At 44.4% G+C, this 24688-nt stretch overlaps 2 protein-coding genes across 9 annotated transcripts in view; both read right to left on the reverse strand.

The window, feature by feature from the left end:
* acaca (acetyl-CoA carboxylase alpha) overlaps positions 1-5786 on the reverse strand; it is a 55050-nt gene extending 49264 nt beyond the window's left edge. For 6 of the 8 annotated variants that reach the window (XM_056595588.1, XM_056595587.1, XM_056595585.1 and 3 more), the window contains exons 1-2: positions 5624-5785; positions 3928-4204 (exon numbers count right to left, since the gene is read on the reverse strand). In XM_056595588.1, coding sequence (XP_056451563.1) covers positions 3928-4169 — 242 coding nt within the window. In that variant the 5' untranslated portion in view covers positions 4170-4204; positions 5624-5785. The other 2 variants (XM_056595586.1, XM_056595582.1) reach the window with 2 other exon arrangements.
* A 7491-nt stretch (positions 5787-13277) lies between these two features.
* On the reverse strand, positions 13278-22678 carry LOC130386584 (uncharacterized). Its single transcript, XM_056595592.1, has 7 exons — positions 22411-22678; positions 18942-19054; positions 18219-18338; positions 15269-15290; positions 14969-14998; positions 14155-14326; positions 13278-13491 (listed from the first exon to the last, which is right to left on the reverse strand). The coding sequence occupies exons 1-7, from the start codon at positions 22469-22471 to the stop codon at positions 13380-13382; spliced, it is 630 nt and encodes a 209-aa protein (XP_056451567.1). The 5' UTR covers positions 22472-22678; the 3' UTR covers positions 13278-13379.
* Positions 22679-24688: the final 2010 nt, after the last annotated feature.

Consider the following 24688-nt stretch of genomic DNA (forward strand, 5'->3'; position numbering starts at 1 on the left):
ACCTTTAGAACCACAGAGAACACACACCTTTAGAACCACAGAGAACACACACCTTTAGAACCACAGAGAACACACACCTTTAGAACCACACAGAACACAAATCTTTAGAACCACCGAGAACACACACCTTTAGAACCACAGAGAACACACACCTTTAGAACCACAGAGAACACACACCTTTAGAACCACGGAGCCTGCACACACCTTTAGAACCACAGACCTTTAGAACCCGGGACCTTACAACCTGGGATCTTTAGAACCCGGCCCCTTTAGGACCCAGAAGCCTCCACACGCATCTACCGCTCTGCAGTCTATAGCAAGGTCCTCTGTGTGGTGAAGAACCCCTTCATCCATATCGACACTTCTAAAAAGGTCTTCCATTCAAGTCCTATCATCCGGATCGCTGTCTGACCTATCAGGTCGGACCAGAGGAGAAGAGAAGTCCATATATGGTCACTTATTTCTAAGTTACGGGCAGCTGCTCAACTCAAACTCAAACTGAAAAGCACATTCATTCAAACAATCACACCGATATCCTTTCTTACACGAGCATAGGCTGCGGCATTAGGGATCAAACCCCACAACCTTGAGACTGAGAGTCAAACACCCAGCCAAATAGACCATCCTGTCTGCTTCTGCTAGTCACGTGTTCAGAGATTTATGGAGCGCAGTTAGGTTGTGGCCATATTGAACTGTAGCCGTCTTTTATAGACAGCGGGTGTCTGTGAACCATCAGGTATAGAGACATAAACATCCTCGCAGATCTAGAAGCAGGTGAAAGTAGATCGTGGCATTGGAGTAGCGTGTCTTATCTAGAATATATGTTTATTGTAGCGTAGGCCGTAGACGAGCCCTGGAGAGTCGAGGGATCGATCGTAGGACTGCCGAAAGCATAGGACTGCAGGCTACAGAAACATCAGGATTATAGAGATATGGTTTTAGTTCTGTAGTTGCATAATCAAACTGGTTTACGCTTTGATTGCTCTCAGCCCCACTTGTTCATCGCCTCAGATAAAAGTTCAATATGAATGTAAAGGCAGCCAGGACGGTTCATCTCAGCCAGGTCTAAATCATTGTTCTAAAAAGGTTGAGTTTCTGTAAGGCCAAGGTAATCAGAGCAACTTCCAGAACACTGGCTCTAATCGGAACCGATCAGTAAAGTACATACACCAATCAAACTGCAAATAACTTTCATTGGGAAACACTATTGATTATTTGTTGAACTATCTTTTTTATTTATTTTTTTTAATCGATTGAGTAATCATAAAACATCATGAGTAAACATGGCGATAGCCGGGGTGACCCAGTCGAGACCAGGGAGGGTATGTGCGTGTCTGGACCAGGTGGCGTGTCTCTGGACCAGGGGATCAGAAGCGAGGTGGACCTGGTCGCGGTGCCGTCACAAACCGACGGCTCAGGTTCCCTGGAGTGGAAGTGTGTCAACATGCCAGGACTGGCGTCTCCAACAGGAGCAGAACCCCACCCCAGAGAGGGGGAGAGAGGGAGGGAAGGTGTGGCAGTTCCCCAGCCCGTTTGTCAGGCTGACTGCTTGGGACTGACGCAGCAAGCTAACATCACAGAGAGGAGGGGGGGGGGGGGGGAGTGGGGGGGGGGGGGGTGGGGGGTGTAGAGAGAGGGGGGGAGGGAGAGGAACAGACAGAGAGAGCAAGTGTAACACGCCCAGACAGAGAGCGAGAGCCAGAGAGAGAGCCAGACAGCCAGAGACACACAGAGAGACAGGGATTCAGTGAGACAGGGATACTGGGAGCAAAGGACACTGTAGGACAGAGAGACAGGAAGACAGTGATAGAGAGAGACAGAGAGACAGAGAACCAGAGACACACAGGGAGTCTGAGAGGCAGGGAGACAGGGAGAAAAGGAGACAGTGGGACAGAGAGAGAGGGAGACAGTGAGTCTGTGAGAGAGATTCAGGGAGTCAGAGAGACAGAGAGACAGGGAGACAGGGAGAGACAGGGAGAGACAGGGAGAGACTGAGAGAGACTGAGAGAGGGAGACAGGGAGACAGGGAGAGACTGAGAGAGGGAGCTACTGCCAGAATGCCGGTTCCCGGGATAGCAACCAGCCCAGCGGAGGTTTGAGTCGTTCTTGTTCCACAGCGACCAGAGACAATAGAATACTATACCAAGTATTCATTGGCCCCCCTCCCCTCCCCCTTCAGTGCTGTCACGCCCGCTCCAGCCGTGAAACTGACTACAAAACCAGTACACATGCCAACCACTGGTGGTGACATCCAGAAAATTGTGTAGCATTTAAGCTAGCATTAAGGATAGCATTTAGGCTAGCGTTCAGACTAGCATTTAAGCTAGCATTTAGGCTAGCCTTCAGGATAGCATTTAGGCTAGCGTTCAGACTAGCCCAGACTTAGGGATAGCCTGGATGAATAATGGATAAGGAATAGCTTGTTTCATCGAATGGCAAAGCGGGGTGAAATAGTGTTCTGGGAACTCAATCTCCTTGGGTGAAGGTAAACTATACGAGTGTCTGGACACCAGATGCCTTCCGTCCCAACACGGAGCCTCAGCGGACAGCGTGGTCCTCCAGAGGGACGACACCAAGGGAACCGAGGGTAGCCGGTTCAGACCCATCAGTAGAGAGGGTCCGTCAAAAGGAGAGACAACAGCAGCCTTCAGAGAACCAACAGACAACCAGCAGAGAACTGAAGGGTCCAGGGCTTAAAGGACGTAAAGAGAAGATCGTTCCCTGAGGATGAAGAGACGGGAGTTCATTCACCAGGCTGAACATTCGAGGGAATGAATCAACATTAGATTCATAGATGATAAATAAAGAAGGTCGGGGGGGGGAAAGAGAGAGAGAGAGAGAGAGAGAGAGAGAGAGAGAGAGAGAGAGAGAGAGAGAGAGAGAGAGAGAGAGAGAGAGAGAGAGAGAGAGAGAGAGAGAGAGAGAGAGAGAGAGAGAGAGAGAGAGAGAGAGAGAGAGAGAGAGAGAGAGAGAGAGAGAGAGAGAGAGAGAGAGAGAGAGAGAGAGAGAGAGAGAGAGCATGAAGACTGTGCCTTTGTGCTAGTGTAAAGCTGGAGCGACCACATTTTTCACATGCGCTGTACATTCAGGCCTGCATCGCCTGCAATTTCTTTTTTTTTGATGCAAACTATAATTACGTTTTGGTACAGCACCTCTTCATTCTGTACAAGGATGAGCGAATTTTCTCGTTTTTAAATGAAAACAACCTACCTATCATTCGCTGCCGTTGGAAAAAATGTAATAAAAAAAGAAAATAAATTCCCTACCTACCCATGACCTCAACTGACAACCAACAGGAACCAAACTTTTTTTTTTTTAGGCCTTAGCAGAGGCCTTTATCACAAGAGGCTCATGGTGGATTCATTTTCAGGGGTACGGGTTAAGGGGGCGGCTTGCTCGAGGAGGCCCACGACATCAGACGTTGCGGGTACGAACCCAGAGCGTTGGGCCTGGGGGGTGCAAGGCTAGACATCACAGCACTAGCCTGGCCTCCTGTACTCTGTACTGCTATACGGACAAGGCAATCGCACTTATTATCTGTTGTATGTCCTTACACTTAAAAATAGTCCTTAGCATTGTGTAGCGTCTTACCCGGGCCATCTCTGTTGTACACTGGGCATGGGTTAACCTAGTGATGGTTAGTGCTCGGCACTTGGTTCTATCAACATCCTAACTGTACCGACAGCGATATATATTTTTATTTCTTATTCTTCTGACAAATGTGCTTATTGTAAGACGCTTTGGATAAAAGCGTCAGCTAAACGCCCTGAAGGTAAACGTGAATGAAGCTTGGCTCAGCTACAGACGGGGAACGCCAACAACTTTGTTTGTAACCCGCAGGTTGACTGACCTGAGGTTCGGCGAGGGTTCTGGGTTCTGACCCGAGGTTGGTGGGGGTTCTGACCCGAGGTTGGTGGGGGTTCTGACCTGAGGTTGTTGGGGGCGCCGTCGCTGCTGTCGAAGCCCGTCTCGTAGGTGCTGTCGGAGCCCAGGGAGGAGGCCGGGGAGGCGGAGCGCGGCGTCTCCTTGCCCTCCTGGGTCCCGTCGGGCCGGCCCGCCGCCTCGTCCTCAGAGTTCTCCTCCGACACCGAGCCCACCACGAAGCGGGAGGGCAGACCGCCCAGGACCGGCTTCTTGCGGGCGTTGGGAGGAGGGTCCGGCTGGGCCATGGTGGTGGGCGGGGGGCGAGTACAGGCTGCTACCACTGGAGGGAGAGAAAGGGGCACGTTAGGATTCATGTTAATACTGAGTATATGACCGGCGTCTTAGTGGCGTTCTCCTCACTGAAACACGTCTAGGTTTCCTGTGTGAGCATTTTGTGCAATGTTTACACTAGGGTACAATTCCATGGCAACAGGGCCGTGAATGAGACAGATGACGAAACACAAACAGACAGACAGACAGACAGACAGACAGACAGACAGACAGACAGACAGACAGACAGACAGACAGACAGACAGACGATAGCGAGAGAGAGAGAGAGAGAGAGAGAGAGAGAGAGAGAGAGAGAGAGAGAGAGAGAGAGAGAGAGAGGATGAGGTTATAGGGCGATAGAGACAGATGAGGAAGCACAGACAGACAGACAGACAGACAGACAGACAGACAGACAGACAGACAGACAGACAACAGGCAAGAGAAGGAGAGAGAGGATGAGAGAAGATGGGGTGATGGGGTGATAGAGAGAGAGGATGCTGAAAGACACAGGGGTCCACCCTTGGGGACAGAGTAACACCATAAGGTCACCAGTTGTTTGTCGTGTTGCATAAACTGAACAAAAATAAAAAAATGAAAGGATGATATTGCAGGAGAGCTTGTGAAATCGCAGCTTGGGGGCTGGTCTGTTGCAGAGCCTCCAGGTCTAACTAGGGGTTAACAGAACGAAACGACACACGTCAAAGAGCCTGCATGATCTGAGAAGTGGTTTTCTACTACGAAACCCAGAGAACCTGAAACCAAAGCTTAAAACGATCCAACGGAAACCATCAAACGTTGGCTCACGTCAATAACTACAATTAAAACACAGAACGTAAAGCAAACCTTTTAGAAATAGGATATGACACTCATCAATTTAGGACTTCTAGGAACGGATTCCGACTTTGGGAATGTGAACAATCCGCATAGCAGAATGCAACGCAACCACACAAGTTTACTACCGAGTGAAGCACATCGCGGGGTCCCTATGAGCAACAGCTTACCTGGGGACCACTTACCTGTGGGACCAGAAAAACCGGGCAGACACAGACACAGACACAGACACAGACACAGACACACACACACACACACACACACACACACACACACACACACACACACACACACACACACACACACACACACACACACACACATTTTGCGTCAACCACTTAGAACAGCACAACAAATACGCAGATAATAGCGTCGAGCGCTGCATAATCCGTGATTATGAATGAAAGGTAACCAGTAAACGATGCCGCCGAATCGGAATTGAGGAGTTTCTATGCAAAGTGTGGTGTCTACCTGTGTGTGTACACACGCGTGGCCTGGGCCGGCGGGCTGGACGTCAAGTGACAGGGCCAACACAGACAGCAAGAAGACACCAGCGAAGTAAGAACCCCGACAACCACACACAACACAAGGGGCTCACCCTGTGTGAAGAATTGGCACGCAATCCTTCCTCCTCTGCAGATCCAGACGCTGTGTGTAGTAGACCGGGTCCGGGTTTACCTTGACATCTTCACTTGGGATGAAAGTACACACAGATCATGCTGAGCTCATTTCCATGAACAGCAGAGAGTGGTGCGATGTGACGCGGTGCGGGTTACTCCTGGACGTTCACCTCCGACCCGTGGATGCGCGCATAGAAGCACGACGCGTAGAAGAGCAGACCGCGGTGACAGGGGTGCAGGCTTCAGCCGACAACGCGTAGAATATGCATAAACAGTGAAACTACACTCTAAATAAAAGTGTGAATTTATTAAAATACGTATTGTTTGGAGTTTTGAGCCAATGAAGACAGCATGATAGCGTTATAATTGAGTGACCGCGACGGTCACAGAATAACAATCATATTTTGTGAATTATTCAAGGGGAGAGCATCCTATATATATTTTATATCCACTAACCATATTAAACATGAACAGCGTAGATTAATAGTCTGCACACGCACAGTCGTTTGAAACGACGGCCGATATATACATGTACTGTTTATCTATCTGTTCTGTTTCTATGCTCTCCATTATAAGCTGAACCAATCACGTCGCAGAACATCATGTGGGTGGGGCTTAGTACCCTCCTCTTCCTGCTCAGTCGCATGCTGTGGGGAGAAGAATATATTTAATACAAATCGTTCGTGTACCTCTCCATCTGAAGGGAAACTCATACGCTTTGAATCTTCTGATGATTTTTAAATCCAAATCCCACATCCAGTTCACCTAGATGATGTTTTTAATAGTTTCGTTATTATATGGGATCAAGTGTGTAATTAACAAGGTATGGGTGGCTGGTTCTTAGACGGTGTATTGAAATAGCGAAGGAACTGTACGTTTGTGTTCGGGTTTGGCCACAGAGAGACATATCAATCATATGTATTAGCTATAACAGCAAAACAATGATAACAATCAGCGTCAGTAGGTGGCGCCAGTGGACAAGCACAGTCAACTTTGCTTTAAGTATGAATTTCAGGATTCAAACTGGACATTACTTGAAAACTGTAATTTCCAGTTGATCTGCCTATGAGCAGTTTCAATACAAATCTGTGTTTTAATGAATTAAATTGTAAGTTATGTTTCTTTATTCTTGGAACGTGCAACATGTTCAAATGTAGTAATTCAGGTAAAGCGAAATTGTGACATTTTCTTTGGAATATATAGCATTCTAGTGGTGCACAGTTGTACCTTATTTTACAATTTATAGCTTAGTATTGCATATTTCTACACATTAATATTGCAAGAAACCGTTGGTACGAACCGTGCACAGCAATGACATTGATATGACGCAAGACCAACACGTTAGGAATACAGATTCGCACAAGCCCACTTTAACGTAATTGTCTTTATTATTCATATTGAGACCAAAAACAAAAAAAATGTGATTCCCAAAAATATTATTTTTATAAGAGTCCTCTCTTAGTTTGGAAGACTGATAAGCTGAGATAGTTCTTAATTTTATCACGATCACAGACAACATCAAAGTTAAACATAACACAAAATACAAAATCACATTCAGCATTATAAGAATGTATAAAAAACTCTATTTACACAGGGGAACGAAATTATTCAATAAAAGTAGTGCCTTATGGTTAATTATTAGGTGGTACAGAGAGAAAGAATCTTAGAGAGGTTTTCCAAAGGTCTCACATTGTCGATTCATAAATAGTTTGTGAAAGTTATGTTAGAGTCCAGATCCGTAGAAGTTCAGAAGTTAGTGTTAAAATATTCATCAATATTTTCCTTCGTTGTTGAGGTCAGTGGCGTAAATGAGTGGTTAGTAGCAAGCCAGACCTGCTCTCATATGTAACCTTTGGTCATTCTACTTTTTTTACATGGACTCTTGATGTGAATTGGGACCTATTTTGTGTGTAAAAGTGTTTTTTTATCTATTTTGTATGTTGTTTTTATGTTCTTGACTTGCCTTAGGACAACGGATGAAAATGAGCAATTAAGCTAACTCCGGCATATTTATATTGATGCTCTTGCTGACATGTTGATTAATGTGCACTGTCCTAATCAAATAAATAAATAATAATAAATATCGACGGCCCAGACGGCATCAGGGGCCCATGGAGGAAGAAAAAAAAGGACCTAGGCGATCGCTAATGTGTCGGGGGCGCCCTCTGGTGGCGCACTTAATTAATTAATTAAATTATACGAAACCCTTGCTGTAGTAAGCAGGACCACACGACAAGGCAGGGGCACAAAATAAATATTTGCACCGGGGCATATCACCATGATGTAACGCCACTGGTTGAGGTTGTTGTGAAAGTCCCGCCCTCACTCTCACCGCTATACCCATGTGACTGAAGTCCCGCCCTCACTCTCACCGCTATACCCATGTGACTGAAGTCCCGCCCTCACTCTCACCGCTATACCCATGTGACTGAAGTCCCGCCCTCACTCTCACCGCTATACACATGTGACTGAAGTCCCGCCCTCACTCTGACCGCTATACCCATGTGACTGAAGTCCCGCCCTCACTCTGACCGCTATACCCATGTGACTGAAGTCCCGCCCTCACTCTCACCGCTATACCCATGTGACTGAAGTCCCGCCCTCACTCTGACCGCTATACCCATGTGACTGAAGTCCCGCCCTCACTCTGACCGCTATACCCATGTGACTGAAGTCCCGCCCTCGCTCCCCTACCTGTAGAAGGTAAAGATAGGGGTAGAGGTAGTGGTAGTGGGTATGGGTAGAGGTTGTCGGAAAACTACCCACTAGTAGGCAGTGTTAGAGGTAGAGGGTAGTGGGATAGCGTTAGTGGGCAATGGTAAGAGGAAGTGGGTATTGGTAGTCGTAGAGGTAGTGGTAGTGGTAGAGGTAGTGGTAGTGGTAGAGGTAGTGGTAGAGGTAGTGGTAGAGGTAGAGGTAGAGGTAGTGGTAGAGGTAGTGGTAGTGGTAGAGGTAGTGGTAGAGGTAGTGGTAGTGGTAGTGGTAGAGGTAGTGGTAGTGGTAGTGGTAGTGGTAGTGGTAGAGGTAGAGGTAGTGGTAGAGGTAGAGGTAGAGGTAGTGGTAGTGGTAGAGGTAGTGGTAGTGGTAGTGGTAGTGGTAGAGGTAGTGGTAGAGGTAGAGGTAGTGGTAGTGGTAGAGGTAGAGGCAGTGGTAGAGGTAGTGGGAGTGGTAGTGGTAGTGGTAGTGGTAGAGGTAGTGGTAGTGGTAGAGGTAGAGGTAGTGGTAGTGGTAGTGGTAGAGGTAGTGGTAGAGGTAGTGGTAGTGGTAGTGGTAGAGGTAGTGGTAGAGGTAGTGGTAGTGGTAGTGGTAGAGGTAGTGGTAGTGGTAGTGGTAGTGGTAGTGGTAGAGGTAGAGGTAGTGGTAGAGGTAGAGGTAGAGGTAGTGGTAGTGGTAGAGGTAGAGGTAGTGGTAGTGGTAGAGGTAGAGGTAGTGGTAGAGGTAGTGGTAGTGGTAGTGGTAGAGGCAGTGGTAGTGGTAGAGGTAGTGGGAGTGGTAGTGGTAGTGGTAGTGGTAGTGGTAGTGGTAGAGGTAGTGGTAGAGGTAGAGGTAGAGGTAGTGGTAGAGGTAGTGGTAGAGGTAGTGGTAGAGGTAGTGGTAGTGGTAGAGGTAGAGGTAGTGGTAGTGGTAGAGGTAGTGGTAGTGGTAGAGGTAGTGGTAGTGGTAGAGGTAGAGGTAGTGGTAGTGGTAGAGGTAGAGGTAGTGGTAGAGGTAGAGGTAGTGGTAGTGGTAGAGGTAGAGGTAGTGGTAGTGGTAGAGGTAGAGGTAGTGGTAGTGGTAGAGGTAGAGGCAGTGGTAGAGGTAGTGGGAGTGGTAGTGGTAGTGGTAGTGGTAGTGGTAGTGGTAGAGGTAGTGGTAGAGGTAGAGGTAGAGGTAGAGGTAGTGGTAGAGGTAGTGGTAGTCGTAGAGGTAGAGGTAGAGGTAGTGGTAGTGGTAGTCGTAGAGGTAGAGGTAGTGGTAGAGGTAGAGGTAGTGGGAGAGTGTTAGTTGGTAGCAGTAGGGGCTGAATGTAGGGGTTGTGATAGGTTGGCTCCAAGTGTCCAGGTTACTATCGGTCACTCTCGGTCACTCTCGGTCACTCTCGGTCACTCTCGGTCACTCTCGGTCCCTCTCGGTCACTCTCGGTCCCTATCAGTCACTCTCGGTCACTCTCGGTCACTCTTGGTCCCTATCGGTCACTATCGGTCACTATCGGTCACTCTCTGTCACTCTCCACCGCATACAGACAGTACGAATCAAGGGGATCACAGTACAGATAACTCCATCACATGACACTTCCATATATATATAGTCATTCCTGTCAAACACAGCCATAATGATATAAGTAGGACCACATTATAACTAGTAATAACCTCGAGAACACACTTACACTTTACACACCTAGGTTTTTATTATTTAACTTACTCAAACCGTTTTACTTTCTCTTATTAATACTGACTATTTATTTTATTATTATTTATTATTGTGATCGATGCTGCTACTTATTTTTTTACATATTTTAATTTGTAGGCCTACTAATCATGATTTACTTTATATTGTATTGTTGCTGCTATTTGGCTGTTGAGGAATCAAACCTAAGTATTTAACCCTTGTGTACTTAATAAGATGAAATGAAAGACGTAATAAAAGCAATTCTGATTCAGATTTTGATTCAGTAGTAATTCGACGTATAGCAGTGTGTCAACATTTCATCGGATATAAACAATAGGTAGGCCTAGGTGTAGAGTAAACGTGATAATGACTACCGACCTGTGGCCTTAACATCCCAGGTCATGAAAGACTTTGAGAGGCTCTCACTCAACTAAGGGCAGAGGTCAGTGTACGCTGACCTGCTTCACTTTTCATACAAACGTCACAGACGGGTAGACGACCCACACTAACGCTGCTGCACGCAGCTTACACCCACTTTGAAAAGCCCAAGTCATTTCTGCGGCTGGTGTTCGTAGACTTTTCAAGTGCCTTTAATACTGGGCAACCCCATCTAATGGGACAAAAACTTAGTTAAAGGCCACCTTTACTTTATTTAGTTCATCCAGAAGGATCTCTCCAGGTGCTCCACAGGGCTCTGTCATCTCACCAGTTCCTTACACACTCTACACCAACGACTGCAGAAGCACAAACCCAGACATTACATCAAGTATTCTGACGACACTGTCATCGTGGACTCAACCAACAAATCAGACCAGTTACAGTCTGAGCTGGCCACCTTTTCAGACAGGTGCAGGCGGAACTTCCTTGATCTCAACTCAACATCACCAAGACGAAATAACTATTAATAGACTTCCGTAAGGCCCCAGCCGATAGAAAGGGTAAACACATATAGATGCCTTGGGATAACAATCGACCACAAACTCAACTTCAAAACAAATTGTGATACCATCCACTCCAAGTTCCAGCAACGTCTCGTTTTCCTTCGCAAACTCTGCAAATTCCAGGTCCATCAACCCGTTCTGAAAGCATTCCACATATTTGTAATTTAATCCATACCTCACCATCACCTTTAACATCACTTCCCTTACAGAATCATCAAACTGAGCAGCAAAATCATTGGACAACAGCAGGAATCACTCGTCAATATACGACAAAAGGACTATGCAAAAAGCAACACAAATCACCTTGGACATCACACACACTCTACACAGCCAGGCAATATTGCCTCTTACCCTCAGGCCACAGATACAGAGCACCTATGGTATTTATGGTGGTTCGCTCAATAAATGCGTCGTTTAAAAAAGCTACAACACTTACCGGTAAATAAGGCTGGAATGAATGAAAAAGGCAACTTCATTCCGACTCCAAATTCGATCCTTTGTGGTATGGTCGTCTCGGGCTGTATGACTCGGAGAGAGGTAAATGTTCCTCAGATGGTTTATTCTAACAGAGACACAAGGTAAACAAGCTGGTGTTCTGTGAACAGGTGTTTACCCAGGTAAACCCCCGGTCTTTCTTGGCTTAAGCGGAAATGGCAAAGTGGCAATGTTTAGTCTTTAACTTATCTACAAAATCATAAAACCTTAAATGGTGTTTTCCATTATGTGGAGAAGAAACCATTCATAACCATTGATCCAATGTTGTTAGATTGAAACATCTCATCAGAAGTAGCATAGATCGACTGAAATAATTACATCATTATTACATTACTATTGTGTGTGTGTGTGTGTGTGTGTGTGTGTGTGTGTGTGTGTGTGTGTGTGTGTGTGTGTGTGTGTGTGTGTGTGTGTGTGTGTGTGTGTGTGTGTGTGTGTGTGTGTGTGTGTGTGTTTGTGTGTGTGCGCGCTGATGCATGTTTGTCTGCGTATGTGTGGAGGCTTGAGAGAAATAGACAGAGAAGAGGGGGCGAGAGCGATATTATATTATGTTATAGTATCGCTGTTATAGCTATATTTATCTATGACAGCAAAACAATGATAATAATCAGCGTCAGTATCATCTCTCTCCACGAGGGGGCGGCGGTAGACATCGTTTGGCTCACTGTACTATCTCTCTGACATCAAACCTAGACAGTCAACTTCGCTTTAAGTATGAATTTCAGGATTCAGAGATTGTAAGAAGTGCAAGGCTGAGATTATTTGCAATACAAGTTAAGCCAATTTATTTATGAAGCAAAGAACAATCAGTTGAACCGCATGCTGACGTTTCTGTGGTTAGTAAATTCCCTTCTGTGAGTCATCATCACGCCACATCGGAAGATTAAAGAAACGCCCCCTGGCCAATGTCTCAAGAACACAGCCCATGCTGAACCCTTAACCGTATACATAATCCATCCAGAAATCAAAGAGACAGGAGAATAACATGTATTTATATCTAATAGGGTTAATTATCTTGATCCTGCTAAAATATATATATAGTTGAGTATAGAGTTAAAAATATATTGTAGAATTTTTGTATAACATATAGATACTGTATCGATTTTTTTTAAAGTCCATAGTCGTAAATTAAATGCTATATTCGAGAGAAAGAGAGAGAGTGAGAGAAAGAGAGGAGTATCGACTACAAAAGTCAATTTGATAATAATATTCATTCATATGCACGGGACTCCAAAGTGCACACCCTGGTGCAGCATGAAGAGCTTCCACAGCTTCCATATCATTACATATGCCTCCCATGTTGATCAGCAATCACAGTTCTAGACTGGGTTTATATTATTGTTATCATTTGAACATTCTAACTCACTCCACTTGACCAGCCTCATCATCATAATAATAATAATAATAATAATACTTTGTCTAGTATATAATAATATAATATTCCTATTTTTATAGATTTATAATATTCAGCATATTCAGATTTATACATGATCCCGTTTCTGTGTTACTGGACCAAAATCACTCCAAAGTGCACACTCTGGTACAGCATTAAGAGTCTGCCAGCTTCCACAGCCAATAGAACTCGACCTTGTCACGTGTCTAAACGCCTAGCATCGCCAGGGCCGTTGCTACAATTCCTGGGCCCCTAGACAAGATTTACTGATGGGCCCCCCTGCGCTGAATTGTTGACGGGGGGGGGGGGTGCTGGAAGGAGCAATTGTTGACGGGGGGGGGGGGGGGGGGGGGTGTAAGGAGCAATTGTTGACAGGGGGGGTGGAAAGAGCAATTGTTGACGAGGGAGCAATTGTTGACGGGGGGGGGCGCTATGGTAGTACTATGGGCTGGTAGTAAAATAAAAAATTAAAATATATATATTTTTTTTTTTGTGGGCCCCCCCTGGGCTGTGGGCCCCTAGAATCGTCATCACCTTTCACCCCTTATCGACGGCCCTGAGCATCGCTATAACCTCTGGTCTTCCATCTGCTCCCCTTCCGCTTTGTGGTTCGTTTGAAGAACACGCTCCCTTGAACCGCTCCAACCAACTGTATTGTTAGAAAGTGAATAAAGGGCATCATCATAAATAAACTGCATGTAAATATTTCCACCATATCAAAATGTATAATTCAAAGGAAAAAATATCTCTTATTTTAAAGGAATAATTCATTAAAAAATTCTGTGGCGCACAATAATCTCAAATTACAGTTTACTATGATATCCATAAGACATTGTGTGGCAAAGCCTTATTATCAACATTATCTACTTCAACAGTAAATCAACAGTAACCAGTCAGACCACATCAACCTCTTGATTATCTTTCTATCGTTTGGTCTGTGCATACACTTCACTAAACTATGTAGGCCTTGCCTCTATCGGGTGTTTAATCCATATTCAATTAATTCAATTAGTAATCAACTGTAGGCTAAAGAGTCTTCAATGCACAAGAGCACCATAATATTGTTCGAGCCCTCATAATATGGGTTTCATACAGCCACACTGAACATCCAGAAGAATAGATGTAGGCTTACAAACACACACATTAGATTCACAGTAAAGAGCGACAAAATTTAGCGATCTAGGTGAAAATAATGTTTAGCCAACAGTGTATTACTGAATTGCGCATGGATTAATTGGGTGAAGATGGTTCCTAATTACTGGCTGCGACAATGAGGACATTTGACTGTGATCGAAAATGTTGTTTGCAATACCCCTTTTTCTTTCTTTTCTTTTCAAACGCAATGACCACCGCAATGACCACCGCAATGACCAACGCAATGACCACCACAATGACCACGACAGTCCCGACCACAGTCCCTGCAATGCCCTCTGGAGTCCAGACTACAGCCAGAGCCGGGCTGCTGGTTGTGGGGTCAATGTGTTCTACAAGCAGAAATACATTGAAGGGTTATTGACAAATCCTCTGAATCTGAATCAACGCATAGTTAGACCACACACTAATGGCTAACACCCTCAGCCTCCCCCAACAGGTTTGCTTAATTCTGTTGAACCCATATGACCATCTGTGTAATTGCTGACTATATTTCAAATTAATCTACCGATTTGGGTGTTGAATATCTTGGTTCAGGTTCGGCAAACACTAAAGATTGTTCTAATTTTACGAGGTAAATCTATGTGTTACTTTGGAATTCATGGTTTATATACTATACAAAGCAAAAAATTGGATCCAGAATGAAAACATTTGCTCATGAAATGAAAGTTTCTGACCAACAATTAGTTTCAGATTTGTAGGCGGGTATAGCTGTAAAAGTACAATACTGACAGGTCAAATTAATTGTACCGCCCTCAAAAGACTTCACATTAGATGACCAAACAACAAGAACAACCAAAGTTCAGTAGAAAAAGAGAAAACATTTAAAATTAAAATAAATAACGACCACATTTGGCGTAGTCTAATTCTATATATTAATTGTAGACATTCGTAATCTACCAGATAACTAAGACAGAAGACAATAGGTTTGCATGTTGCTATTTGTGGAGTTGGTGAAAGTAATGCATCCCTACCTTGAGGTTCTGGTGCAGCAGGGCAGTCAGCTGTTGAAATAAACATGCAAAGTAAACATTAACTAAAACTTTAAACCAATCATTCATATAATTCAACTCTATACTAATTTTATCCCCAAGATATTGGTTCCATCAACACATCAGATTTACAGAAAATTATTTTGAGAAAATATAATTTTGTTTTACATTGAAATAATGTTGACATTGGAATAATATTTTAAGCAAAAATACATGAATTCAAAATTAAATATTTATGTTTATTGCTGATAATATATATCAAATACATAAAAATAAACTCACTGGGGCAGCAGGTTGTGTGGTGCTACAATGAGAGGAGAAAAGGAACATGGGATTTACAGGAAGTAAACTCTTCAAGTCAACTCTTAAAACACTTTCTGGGACCACTGACTCACAGATGTATATTCCATTTGGTAGTGTTGCAATTTGGAAGTTGTAGAACCGATTCGATAGCATTGATGGCTTCTAGCTGACGTCAATACCTCTTTATTAAAGATCCCATGCCATGCTATTTTATGGATGCTTTAATATAGATATTAGTGGGCCACAAACACAGTATTCAAAGACGTCCCCGAAATTCAGCCGTGGTGCAGAGTTACAGCCACTCCGAACCAGTCGCACATTGAGCTTCCCCCAAACGCGCTGTTTCGGTGGGCGTGTCAAGGCAGGTCAAGGAGGGGGGTGGGGGTGTGGCCCTGAGCAGCTTGTAGCCACAGTTCCATTCGCTCTGGTTATGGTGGGCGTGTCAAGGCAGGTCAAGGAGGGGTGTGGGGGTGTGGCCCTGAGCAGCTTGTAGCCACAGTACCATGCGCTCTGTTTACGGTGGATGTATCGCAATGGCTCGTAGAAACCCATAATATACATAGATATCTATCTAATATAATATAATATATAATATATATTATCACCTGGCCCTGAGCAGCTTGTAGCCACGGTACCATGCGCTCTGTTTACGGTGGATGTATCGCAATGGCTCTTAGAAACCCATATTATCCATAGATATCTATATCATATAATATATAATATATATTATCACCTGGCCCTGAGCAGCTTGTAGCCACGGTACCATGCGCTCTGTTTACGGTGGATGTATCGCAATGGCTCTTAGAAACCCATATTATACATAGATATCTATATCATATAATATATATTATCACGGCCAAAAGCTGTGTGAGCCTCCAGACGATAGGCTATTATGAATCTCAAACGACCGCGTCTTCTTCAGATTGATGTGGAAGTGGAAGAACCAGAGACGTCGGAGAACCCGACGAAGTCCTTTGTGATTCATTATATCGTCTGGAGGTGCACACAGCTTTTGGCCGTGATAATATGTATTATTTGATATAGATATCTATGTATTATATGATATTATTTAGATGTAGAGCCCCAGGACTGTAACGCAAGTGTTGTACACTTCCTTGTTATTTGGATAACCGTTCTGCTGTTGGTGTGATGGCGCATAACACGTCGGACTCTCGTCTCTGGTATTTCTACAACGAGACTCGTAGTGGGGGTTATCTCAGCCATGGTTGAGAATAAATTGGGGGAAAGGAACTTTGGCTTTGACTCCCTGAAGTACATGAACCACGACATGGAGGAGAAGGGGATGTTGGCCGCGAATGTATCCCGCTTGAGCCCTGCTTCCCGCCGCCTCGGCAGCGGTCAGCGCTAATCACCGCCTCCTGAAGCCGAGGCGGTGGTCCATCGACAGCGAGGCGTCCATCGGCAGCGAGGCTCCGGCGGGAGACGACCATGGTCAACAATCCCTTTCTCCTCCATGTCGTGGTTCATGCCTACTTCAGGGAGTCAAAGCCAAAGTTCCTTTCCCCCAATTCATTCTCAACCATGGCTGAGATAACCCCCCCTACGAGTCTCGTAGTATACCAGAGACGAGAGTCCGACGTGTTATGCGCCATCACACCAACAGCAGAACGGTTATCCAAATAAAAAGGAAGTGTACAACACTTGCGTTACAGTCCTGGAGCTCTATATCTAAATAATATCATATAATACAGAGATATCTATATCAAATAATACATATTATCACGGCCAAAAGCTGTGTGCACGTCCAGACGATATAATGAATCACAAAGGACTTCGTCGGGTTCTCCGACGTCTCTGGTTCTTCCACTTCCACATCAATCTGTAGTAGACAGAACCGCGCACTGCCTGCCACCTGCTGCCCGCTGCTGGGCGGTGGTGCTTCGTGGCGGTGGTGCCTCGCGGCAACCGGCGGCAGGCAGCATGTCGCAGTTCATGTACTTCGATGTCGTTCTGCCATTGCATTCAAAATTCTGTAAGTAGCCTGTTACTACGAACTAAGCAACTACCGTACACGTATTAGCATTTATCACAAGCTCAATCACGACTCCTTCAGAATTCTTGTGGGTGGTTACGAACCAACCAAGTGGGCAGGGCCATGTATAATAATTTGACAACGCTACGTCACAGTGTCACCTTATCCAGATCGGCTAATTTCTTCAGCCTTTTTCCTTTCATTGCCTATTGCATTCAGCAGACAAACTGCATAGATTTCAAATTTACCACAGCTCACAAACTTATTAAGACCTATGTTATTTAACAAACAATAGGAAAAATGTGATTTTAATGGCATGGGCTCTTTAAGTATTGCAATTGCAAAAGAAACATTTCTTGTTCCTGCTTTCACTCGGACAAAACGGGTGTTAACCAGTCACCAAGCCAAAGATTGGGCATCCGACTGGCCCTTATATTCAAGGGGCTATTAATGATTGACCTTTTGTTTGAGGAGATAATAAATAACAAAATGCTTGTGTGGAAGTGGTTAAGTGTCAAGTCATCTTTTGGACCAGAATGTAACAATAGCGATGTTCAACATTTATTTTACTTGCGGTAACATAGCCTTACATCCTACTTTTCAACTATAGGCCCGCTCAACCTGAAGAGAGAAACCTTATGTGAGCTCGGAGGACCAGGTTGGTCCATGGTTATACAGGAGTAGCAATATCACAAAACTATTTCTTATTTTAATGAATAGGCTACTCATGAAACAAGGAATAATCCTGATATAGTGGCTATGTTGTGAAGATATGATGCCAATGTTTGGAAATCAGACTCACGAAAGGTTCAGAACTGACATATTTAAACACTGTGCGGAGATTGGGTCAGTTCCAGCTACAGAAAATATTCAGAGATGACAACAATGCACAGGGCTTCCTATCTGAATGGAGTTCAAGTACTGAGGTTCTCTTACCTTCGGATGGCAAACAATTGTAACACAAACTTTCTTCAGGCATCCAGGCAACGTGAGGAAGGAGTCAGATGAGGATATATTTCCATTATTGGGATCTCCGTCAGTTGCCAGTACAGTGCCCTGTAGTTCAAGCGTACAGGAGGAACGTGTAGGACTTTTAGACATGATTGACACACACATTGATACACCTTAATTTACCTAAAAGTTAAACTAAACACATCACAAAAACATCTTATTTGTTCTCCAAAGTATTGCGTGGTCCTTTGCCAAATCATCTAATACGGCGCGTTTCCATCGTTTCCTTTCCACCTTCTTGGTACCCCAACGGAGGAGGACTGTGAGATAAATATGGCTAATCACTGCTTAGTCCGGACCCCGCCCACATTTGGCGGTGGAAACGCGAACCGTACCGCACCTATTCATACTGAACCGAACCCGCCGGTGGAAACGTGCCATAAGAACACTATACTGTAGCCATCCCAGAATTGAAAATGGCGTCGGCCTGTATGTCACTCCGTGTCAAATTGAAGTACAACGTTGCTGCTAGAAATGGCCAATAAATCAATGCTTTGGAGAAGTGCAACATAACCCTAATGTGCAACATAATGCCACTAAAACAGTAGGCTATTAAACTCATTGAATAAAATATTCAGCTGCTCATTTTTATATCAATCACAATCATTCAGTAATCCAGTAATCCACCATAATAAATGTTTAACTTACATAAGAATCAGCCCAGCTGTATTCACACTCTGCATTGCCGGTAGGGTTTAAGATGTTGTACGTCGTTGCTTTGCCCTGATGGGTGACTTTGCACGGGTCACCAAATACGCCAACTGTAGATGAAAGAGAAAGGGTGTCTAACTATATCTATAACAAAGAATATAGGGACATCAATATGAACCTTTGTACAATCATTATTTTATCTTATCCTTGAAGAAATTAACCTGAATGAACACGTGGTAATGAAGAGAAAGATGTAGATCTGACACTGACAGACATTAAACGATAGGCCTACCAAATAAACAATGAAAGCATTTTTTTAAATAAGGCTAAGAAAAAAAAAAGACAGCCAGGCTCAAAACAATTCTAATGAAGCCAATACATATTAGGAGGTTGATTATGAATTGGCCTAGTTTGAATTCTTGGCAAAGCCTAATAAAAGGATGCTCCTTTATAAGGCTTGGCCAAGAATCACAAAAAAAGAACCACAATAACTCATGTTTTTAGTCAGGCTGAACGGAAGCATTCGGAGGCCATTCATAGAGTTAAGTATTTGGCTGTCATAATTGACAAAAAACAACACTTGGCAGTAATCGATTGTCAAGCATGTGGTAAACAGTAGAAAGATGTTGGGGAGCATTCTGTGGGTTGTTGTTTTCGTCCATGACACAACTTTGAAAGACATGTATGATACTTTCATAAGCATCTAGAATAACTCAAAGTAAACATCACTGACAGTCGTGGCCAAACAAATCACAAAGAAAGCCACCTGCAGAGGAAACATCCGGGTGTACATCAGAGAGTGCTGGACACAGAGGAAGGAAATCCAGATGTGAGCCACACCTCAAAACTGGTGATCGGTGACTCAGCCTCTGTGCAGTCAGTGGGCTTCGTTGAACTTTCCCACAGACTTGACAACCTGCTACTCTCTGCAACATTATGCCGGAGCATTCACAGTTGACCCTCAAGAATCGGCCTATAACCAGACGGGAACGCAGAATAGACAATGCTAATGTCCTCTCGTACCAAATGCTTTAATTTGTGGAACCCTAGAGTGCGCTTACCACGCATGCCATAGAGTAAAATTTGGAACAGGGTGCTAATATACCTCATCCTCTATTCATGGCACGGACCGGAAATTGCGTAACTGAAGGACACCAAAGCCTCTGCCGTGATTCCCCACACCAAGTCTTTCTTTACGAGCCTGGCAAACAAGACACTGGACCTCAATTTAGCTGTAGATCCTAAGCTGAATTTGCTAAAACAAACAGATTCCTAAACCTCATATGGACTCGAGAAACCATATCTAGCCCTTCCTGTGAGCCACACCACTGGCTCACAGGAAGTCACCTGCAGAACTGTTGATCAACAGAAAACGGGGCCACCAGAACTTATTAAACACCAAACTGGTGGTGACAGAGTTACTCAAATCAGCAAGTGGAGCAAGAGGGATGATTGTCTCTAATATGAGCAAGTCACACACAATGTAAATTACAACGATTTTGTGTCACTCAAACTGTAATTTATTGACGGTACCTAAGTGGAACCCCTTGGAACCCCTTGGTTCCACTTCGGAACCGTCAATAAATTAGAAGTTGAGGGAGAGAAAAACTAAGAGCGAGCCGTCAGCTGACCGTCCTCTACTGTCAACGAAGCCGCTGGTTCCGGACTGGAGGCCCTGATCACCTTCTATACCGGACACCTTCTCTATGTGCCACCGCATACAGACTGCGAATCAAGGGGATCACAGTACAGATAACTCCATCACATGACACTTCCTTATAAGCAGCACACCTATTCACTATAGTCACTTTATATATATATATATATATATATATATATATATATATATATATATATATATATATATACACATAGTCATTCCTGTCAAACACAGCCATAATGATATAAGTAGGACCACATTAACTAGTAATAACCTCGAGAACACACTTACACTTTGCTACACCTATGTTTTTATTATTTAACTTACTCAAACTGTTTAGGTTTCCCTTATTAATACTACTGACTATTTATTTTATTATTATTTATCGATGCCGCGACTTATTTTTTACGTATTTAAATTTGTAGGCCTACCAATATATACTTTATCTTGTATTGTTGCTGCTATTTGGCTGTTGAGGAATCAAGCCCAATAATTTAACTCTTACAATAAGATGTAAGCAAGGATGTAATAAAAGCAATTCTGATTCAGATTTTGATTCAGAAGTATCTTTGTAAACCTGTCTACGTATCGGTGTGTCAACATTCCATCGGATATAAACAATAGGTAGGCCTATAGGTATAGAGTAGTAAACCCACCTGTGATAATGACTACCGACCTGTGGCCTTAACATGCCTGGTCATGAAAGACTTTGAGAGGCTAATTCTCACACAACTACAGGCAGAGGTCAGTAAGTGTACACTGACCTGCTTCAGTTTTCATACAAACGTCACAGAGTGGTAGACGACGCCACACTACGATGCTGCACGGAGCTTACTGTTCTACACCAACGACTGCAGAAGCACAATCCCAGACATTACATACATCAAGCATTCTGACGACCCTGTCATCGTGGACTCCACCAACTCATCAGACCAGTTACAGTCTGAGCTGGCCACCTTTTCAGACTGGTGCAGGCGGAACTGCCTTGATCTCAGCATCACCAAGACAAAATAACTAATAATAGACTACCGTAAGGCCCCAGCCGATAGAGAGGGTAGACACATATAGATGCCTTGGGACAACAACCGACCACTAACTCAACTTAAAAACAAATAGTGATACCATCCGCTCCAAGGTCCCCTAACGTCTCTCCTTCCTTCGCAAACTCTGCAAACTCCAGGTCCATCCATACGTTCTCATAGGAATTCGACAGATGTTTCATTGAATCCATAATCACCTTTAACATCACTTCCTGGTTTGGAGCACTGTCCAACATCAATAGGAACCCACTAAACAGAATCATCAAACTGAGCAGCAAAATCATTGGACAACAGCAGGAATCACTCATCAATATATAGTACGACAAAAGGACTAAGCAAAAAGCAACACAAATCACCTTGGACATCACACACAATCTACACAGCCAGTAGGCCTAATTGCCTCTTAACATCAGGCCACAGACACAGGGGCCCTATAGTAAGGACAAGTAGCCCTGTCAAGCTTTGTCCCGGCATCCATAAGACTTTTGAATGGCTGAACCCCTCTTTGAACTGTATCCTCTCGTGTTAATATCTTTTTTTAATTATTTATTTATTTCTCGCGTGTTTGTTTATTGTATGCACTGTTTGGTATGGACACACACTGCTGCTCCTCCACATGTGAAGTTCATAACGGAAAAATAAAGTTATTTTGAATTTGATGCGAGTCACATAGACCTCGCATGCACAATAAATGCATTGTTTCAAAACTATATTTTAAATAAATACACGCTCTCACTCCAAATATATACCACGCTACAACACTTACCGGCGGTCAATAAGGCAGATAGAAATAAAAAAAGTTTCCTCCCGCCTAAGAAAAGGTCCATTCTGACAAGTTCAAGGTGACGAATTCGATCCTTCGTGGTATGGTCGTCTCGGGCTAGGTATGACTCGGAGAGTGGTAAATGTTCAACTCGCTGTTTATTCTGACAATGACACAAGTTCAGGGAGCTCGCGTTTTGTGGTTTGGTGGGTCAGGAGAAACATGATCAAGGAAGTGGGCGGAATGGTAAATAAGCCATGCTTACATGCTTACAAGCAGGGACTCTAGCTCGACTTAAGGAATATATAAATATAACCTAACCTTTTTATCTAAGTTATAGACAACACTGTTGTAAATGTAGTATTATTATTATTATATAATCCATGATTTTTCTTACGTCCTGTCCAGGATTCTGTGACTTTCATTTTCTTAGTTACTATGCATGTCTTAGCCAATAGATGGCAATGTGACCTAAATAATAAAGTTCTGAACCACTAAAGTGATGAAAGGAAAAAAAACTGTTTTGATGAAGGAATAATCAAATGTATGTGAACTCTGTAATAACAATTTGAGGTTTATTCAATTTCCTTGGGTAATTCTCCCTCAAAAAATGACCAAATTTCCCCCCTTTTTTTTTTACACAGTTACCGAATCACATTGGTTTTCAAAGTAAACTCTACATGGAGTGACGAAGAGTGACCGGTAGTGACCGATAGTGACCGATATTGACCTGGACACTTGGAGCCAATCGCTATCACAACCCCTACATCCAGCCCCTACTGCTACCAACTAACACTCTCCCACTACCTCTACCACTACCTCTACGACTACCACTACCTCTACCACTACCACTACCTCTACCACTGCCACTGCCACTACCACTACCTCTACCTCTACCACTGCCTCTACCACTACCACTACCTCTACCACTACCACTACCTCTACCGCTACCTCTACCACTACCACTACCTCTACCGCTACCTCTACCGCTACCACTACCGCTACCACTACCTCTACCTCTACCACTACCACTACCACTACCACTACCTCTACCACTACCACTACCGCTACCTCTACCGCTACCACTACCGCTACCACTACCACTACCTCTACCACTAGTGGGTAGTGGGTATGGGTAGTGGTAGTGGGATAGCGTTAGTGGGCAATGGTAGGGGTAGAGCAGTGGTAGGGGTAGAGCAGTGGTAGGGGTAGAGCAGTGGTAGGGGTAGAACACTGTGGTGGCAGCGGGTAGTCGTAGAGGGAGTGGTAGTAGCGGGTAGAGGTAGAGGGTGAGGTAGTGGGTAGTGGTAGTTGGTAGCAGTGGTGGTAGTGGGTAGTCATAGAGGTAGTCGTAGAGGTAGTGGGTGAGTGTTAGTTGGCAGCAGTAGGGGCTGGACGTAGGGGTTGTGATAGCGGTTGGCTCCAAGTGTCCAGGTCAATATCGGTCACTCTTGGTCACTCTCGGTCACTCTCGGTCACTCTCGGTCACTAGGAGTTCAGAGGTGGTCCAGTCTACCAGCTCCGGCCCTGAGCCGCTTCCTCGCTGGGTCCAGACCCCCGGGGGGGCCGGGGGCCCGGAGGTCAGGGGCCCCCTGGAGGGAGGGGGGGTGTGGTAGGGGCTGAACCTCAGCCAGGTTTGGGAGCCTCGCGGGCTGGGGGCCCCTGGAGAGAGAGACCGGGATGAGTCCTGGTCGAAGAGTTCTACGGTACAGAGAGAGATTCATACCCAACATGCAGGAGGATGGGTTCTGCCCGGGGCGGGCGGCCTCTGAAGCCCTGAGACTCTGACTGGGATGAACTCACTGGGATTAAAGGGCTAAAGAAATGGGTATATATTGTTGATTCTCTTTCTTCTGATGAATGGTCTTATACGTTTGGTTCACGTGCGCCGCTATCTTGACGACCGATCCCACCCACTGACCCGCTGATTTCAGTGGTAACTCAGCGCCAACAACAACACCTACGACCACAATCAAACAATGAGGATGCGCTCTTTTATTCTCTTTAGTGCCGGTAATGAAAGGTTCTGAAAGATGGCATATCCATGTAGCTTACTAATGAATAAAATGCATGCAAAAAACGTTGACATATGACCCACTATGTTCTGCTCCATATACCCAATGTTGACAACGTCCCAGCCAAAGAGTCTTGGTATTAATACCTCATTCATTGTCCAAAATAATCCATACTGATTCAAATCTGGTTTTGTTTTGGGTACAAAATTATTCTTGAAGAAAACTCGTCCCAAGCGTCCCCGGCGAAATTATCGTTTTGATGACTG

Source organism: Gadus chalcogrammus, chromosome 7 (genome assembly GCF_026213295.1).
Source record: "Gadus chalcogrammus isolate NIFS_2021 chromosome 7, NIFS_Gcha_1.0, whole genome shotgun sequence".
NCBI lineage: Eukaryota > Metazoa > Chordata > Actinopteri > Gadiformes > Gadidae > Gadus > Gadus chalcogrammus.

Excerpts from the sequence above, each read along its gene's own strand:
- LOC130386584 (XM_056595592.1), bottom strand. The coding sequence starts at position 22,471 with ATGGACCTTTTCTTAGGCGGGAGGAAACTTTTTTTATTTCTATCTGCC. Across the intron at positions 14,999-15,268 it reads CCACACAACCTGCTGCCCCA|CTGACTGCCCTGCTGCACCA; the intron begins GTGAGTTTATTT and ends TTATTTCAACAG. Across the intron at positions 13,492-14,154 it reads AAGAAAAGAAAGAAAAAGGG|TTGGTTGGAGCGGTTCAAGG; the intron begins GTATTGCAAACA and ends CTAACAATACAG.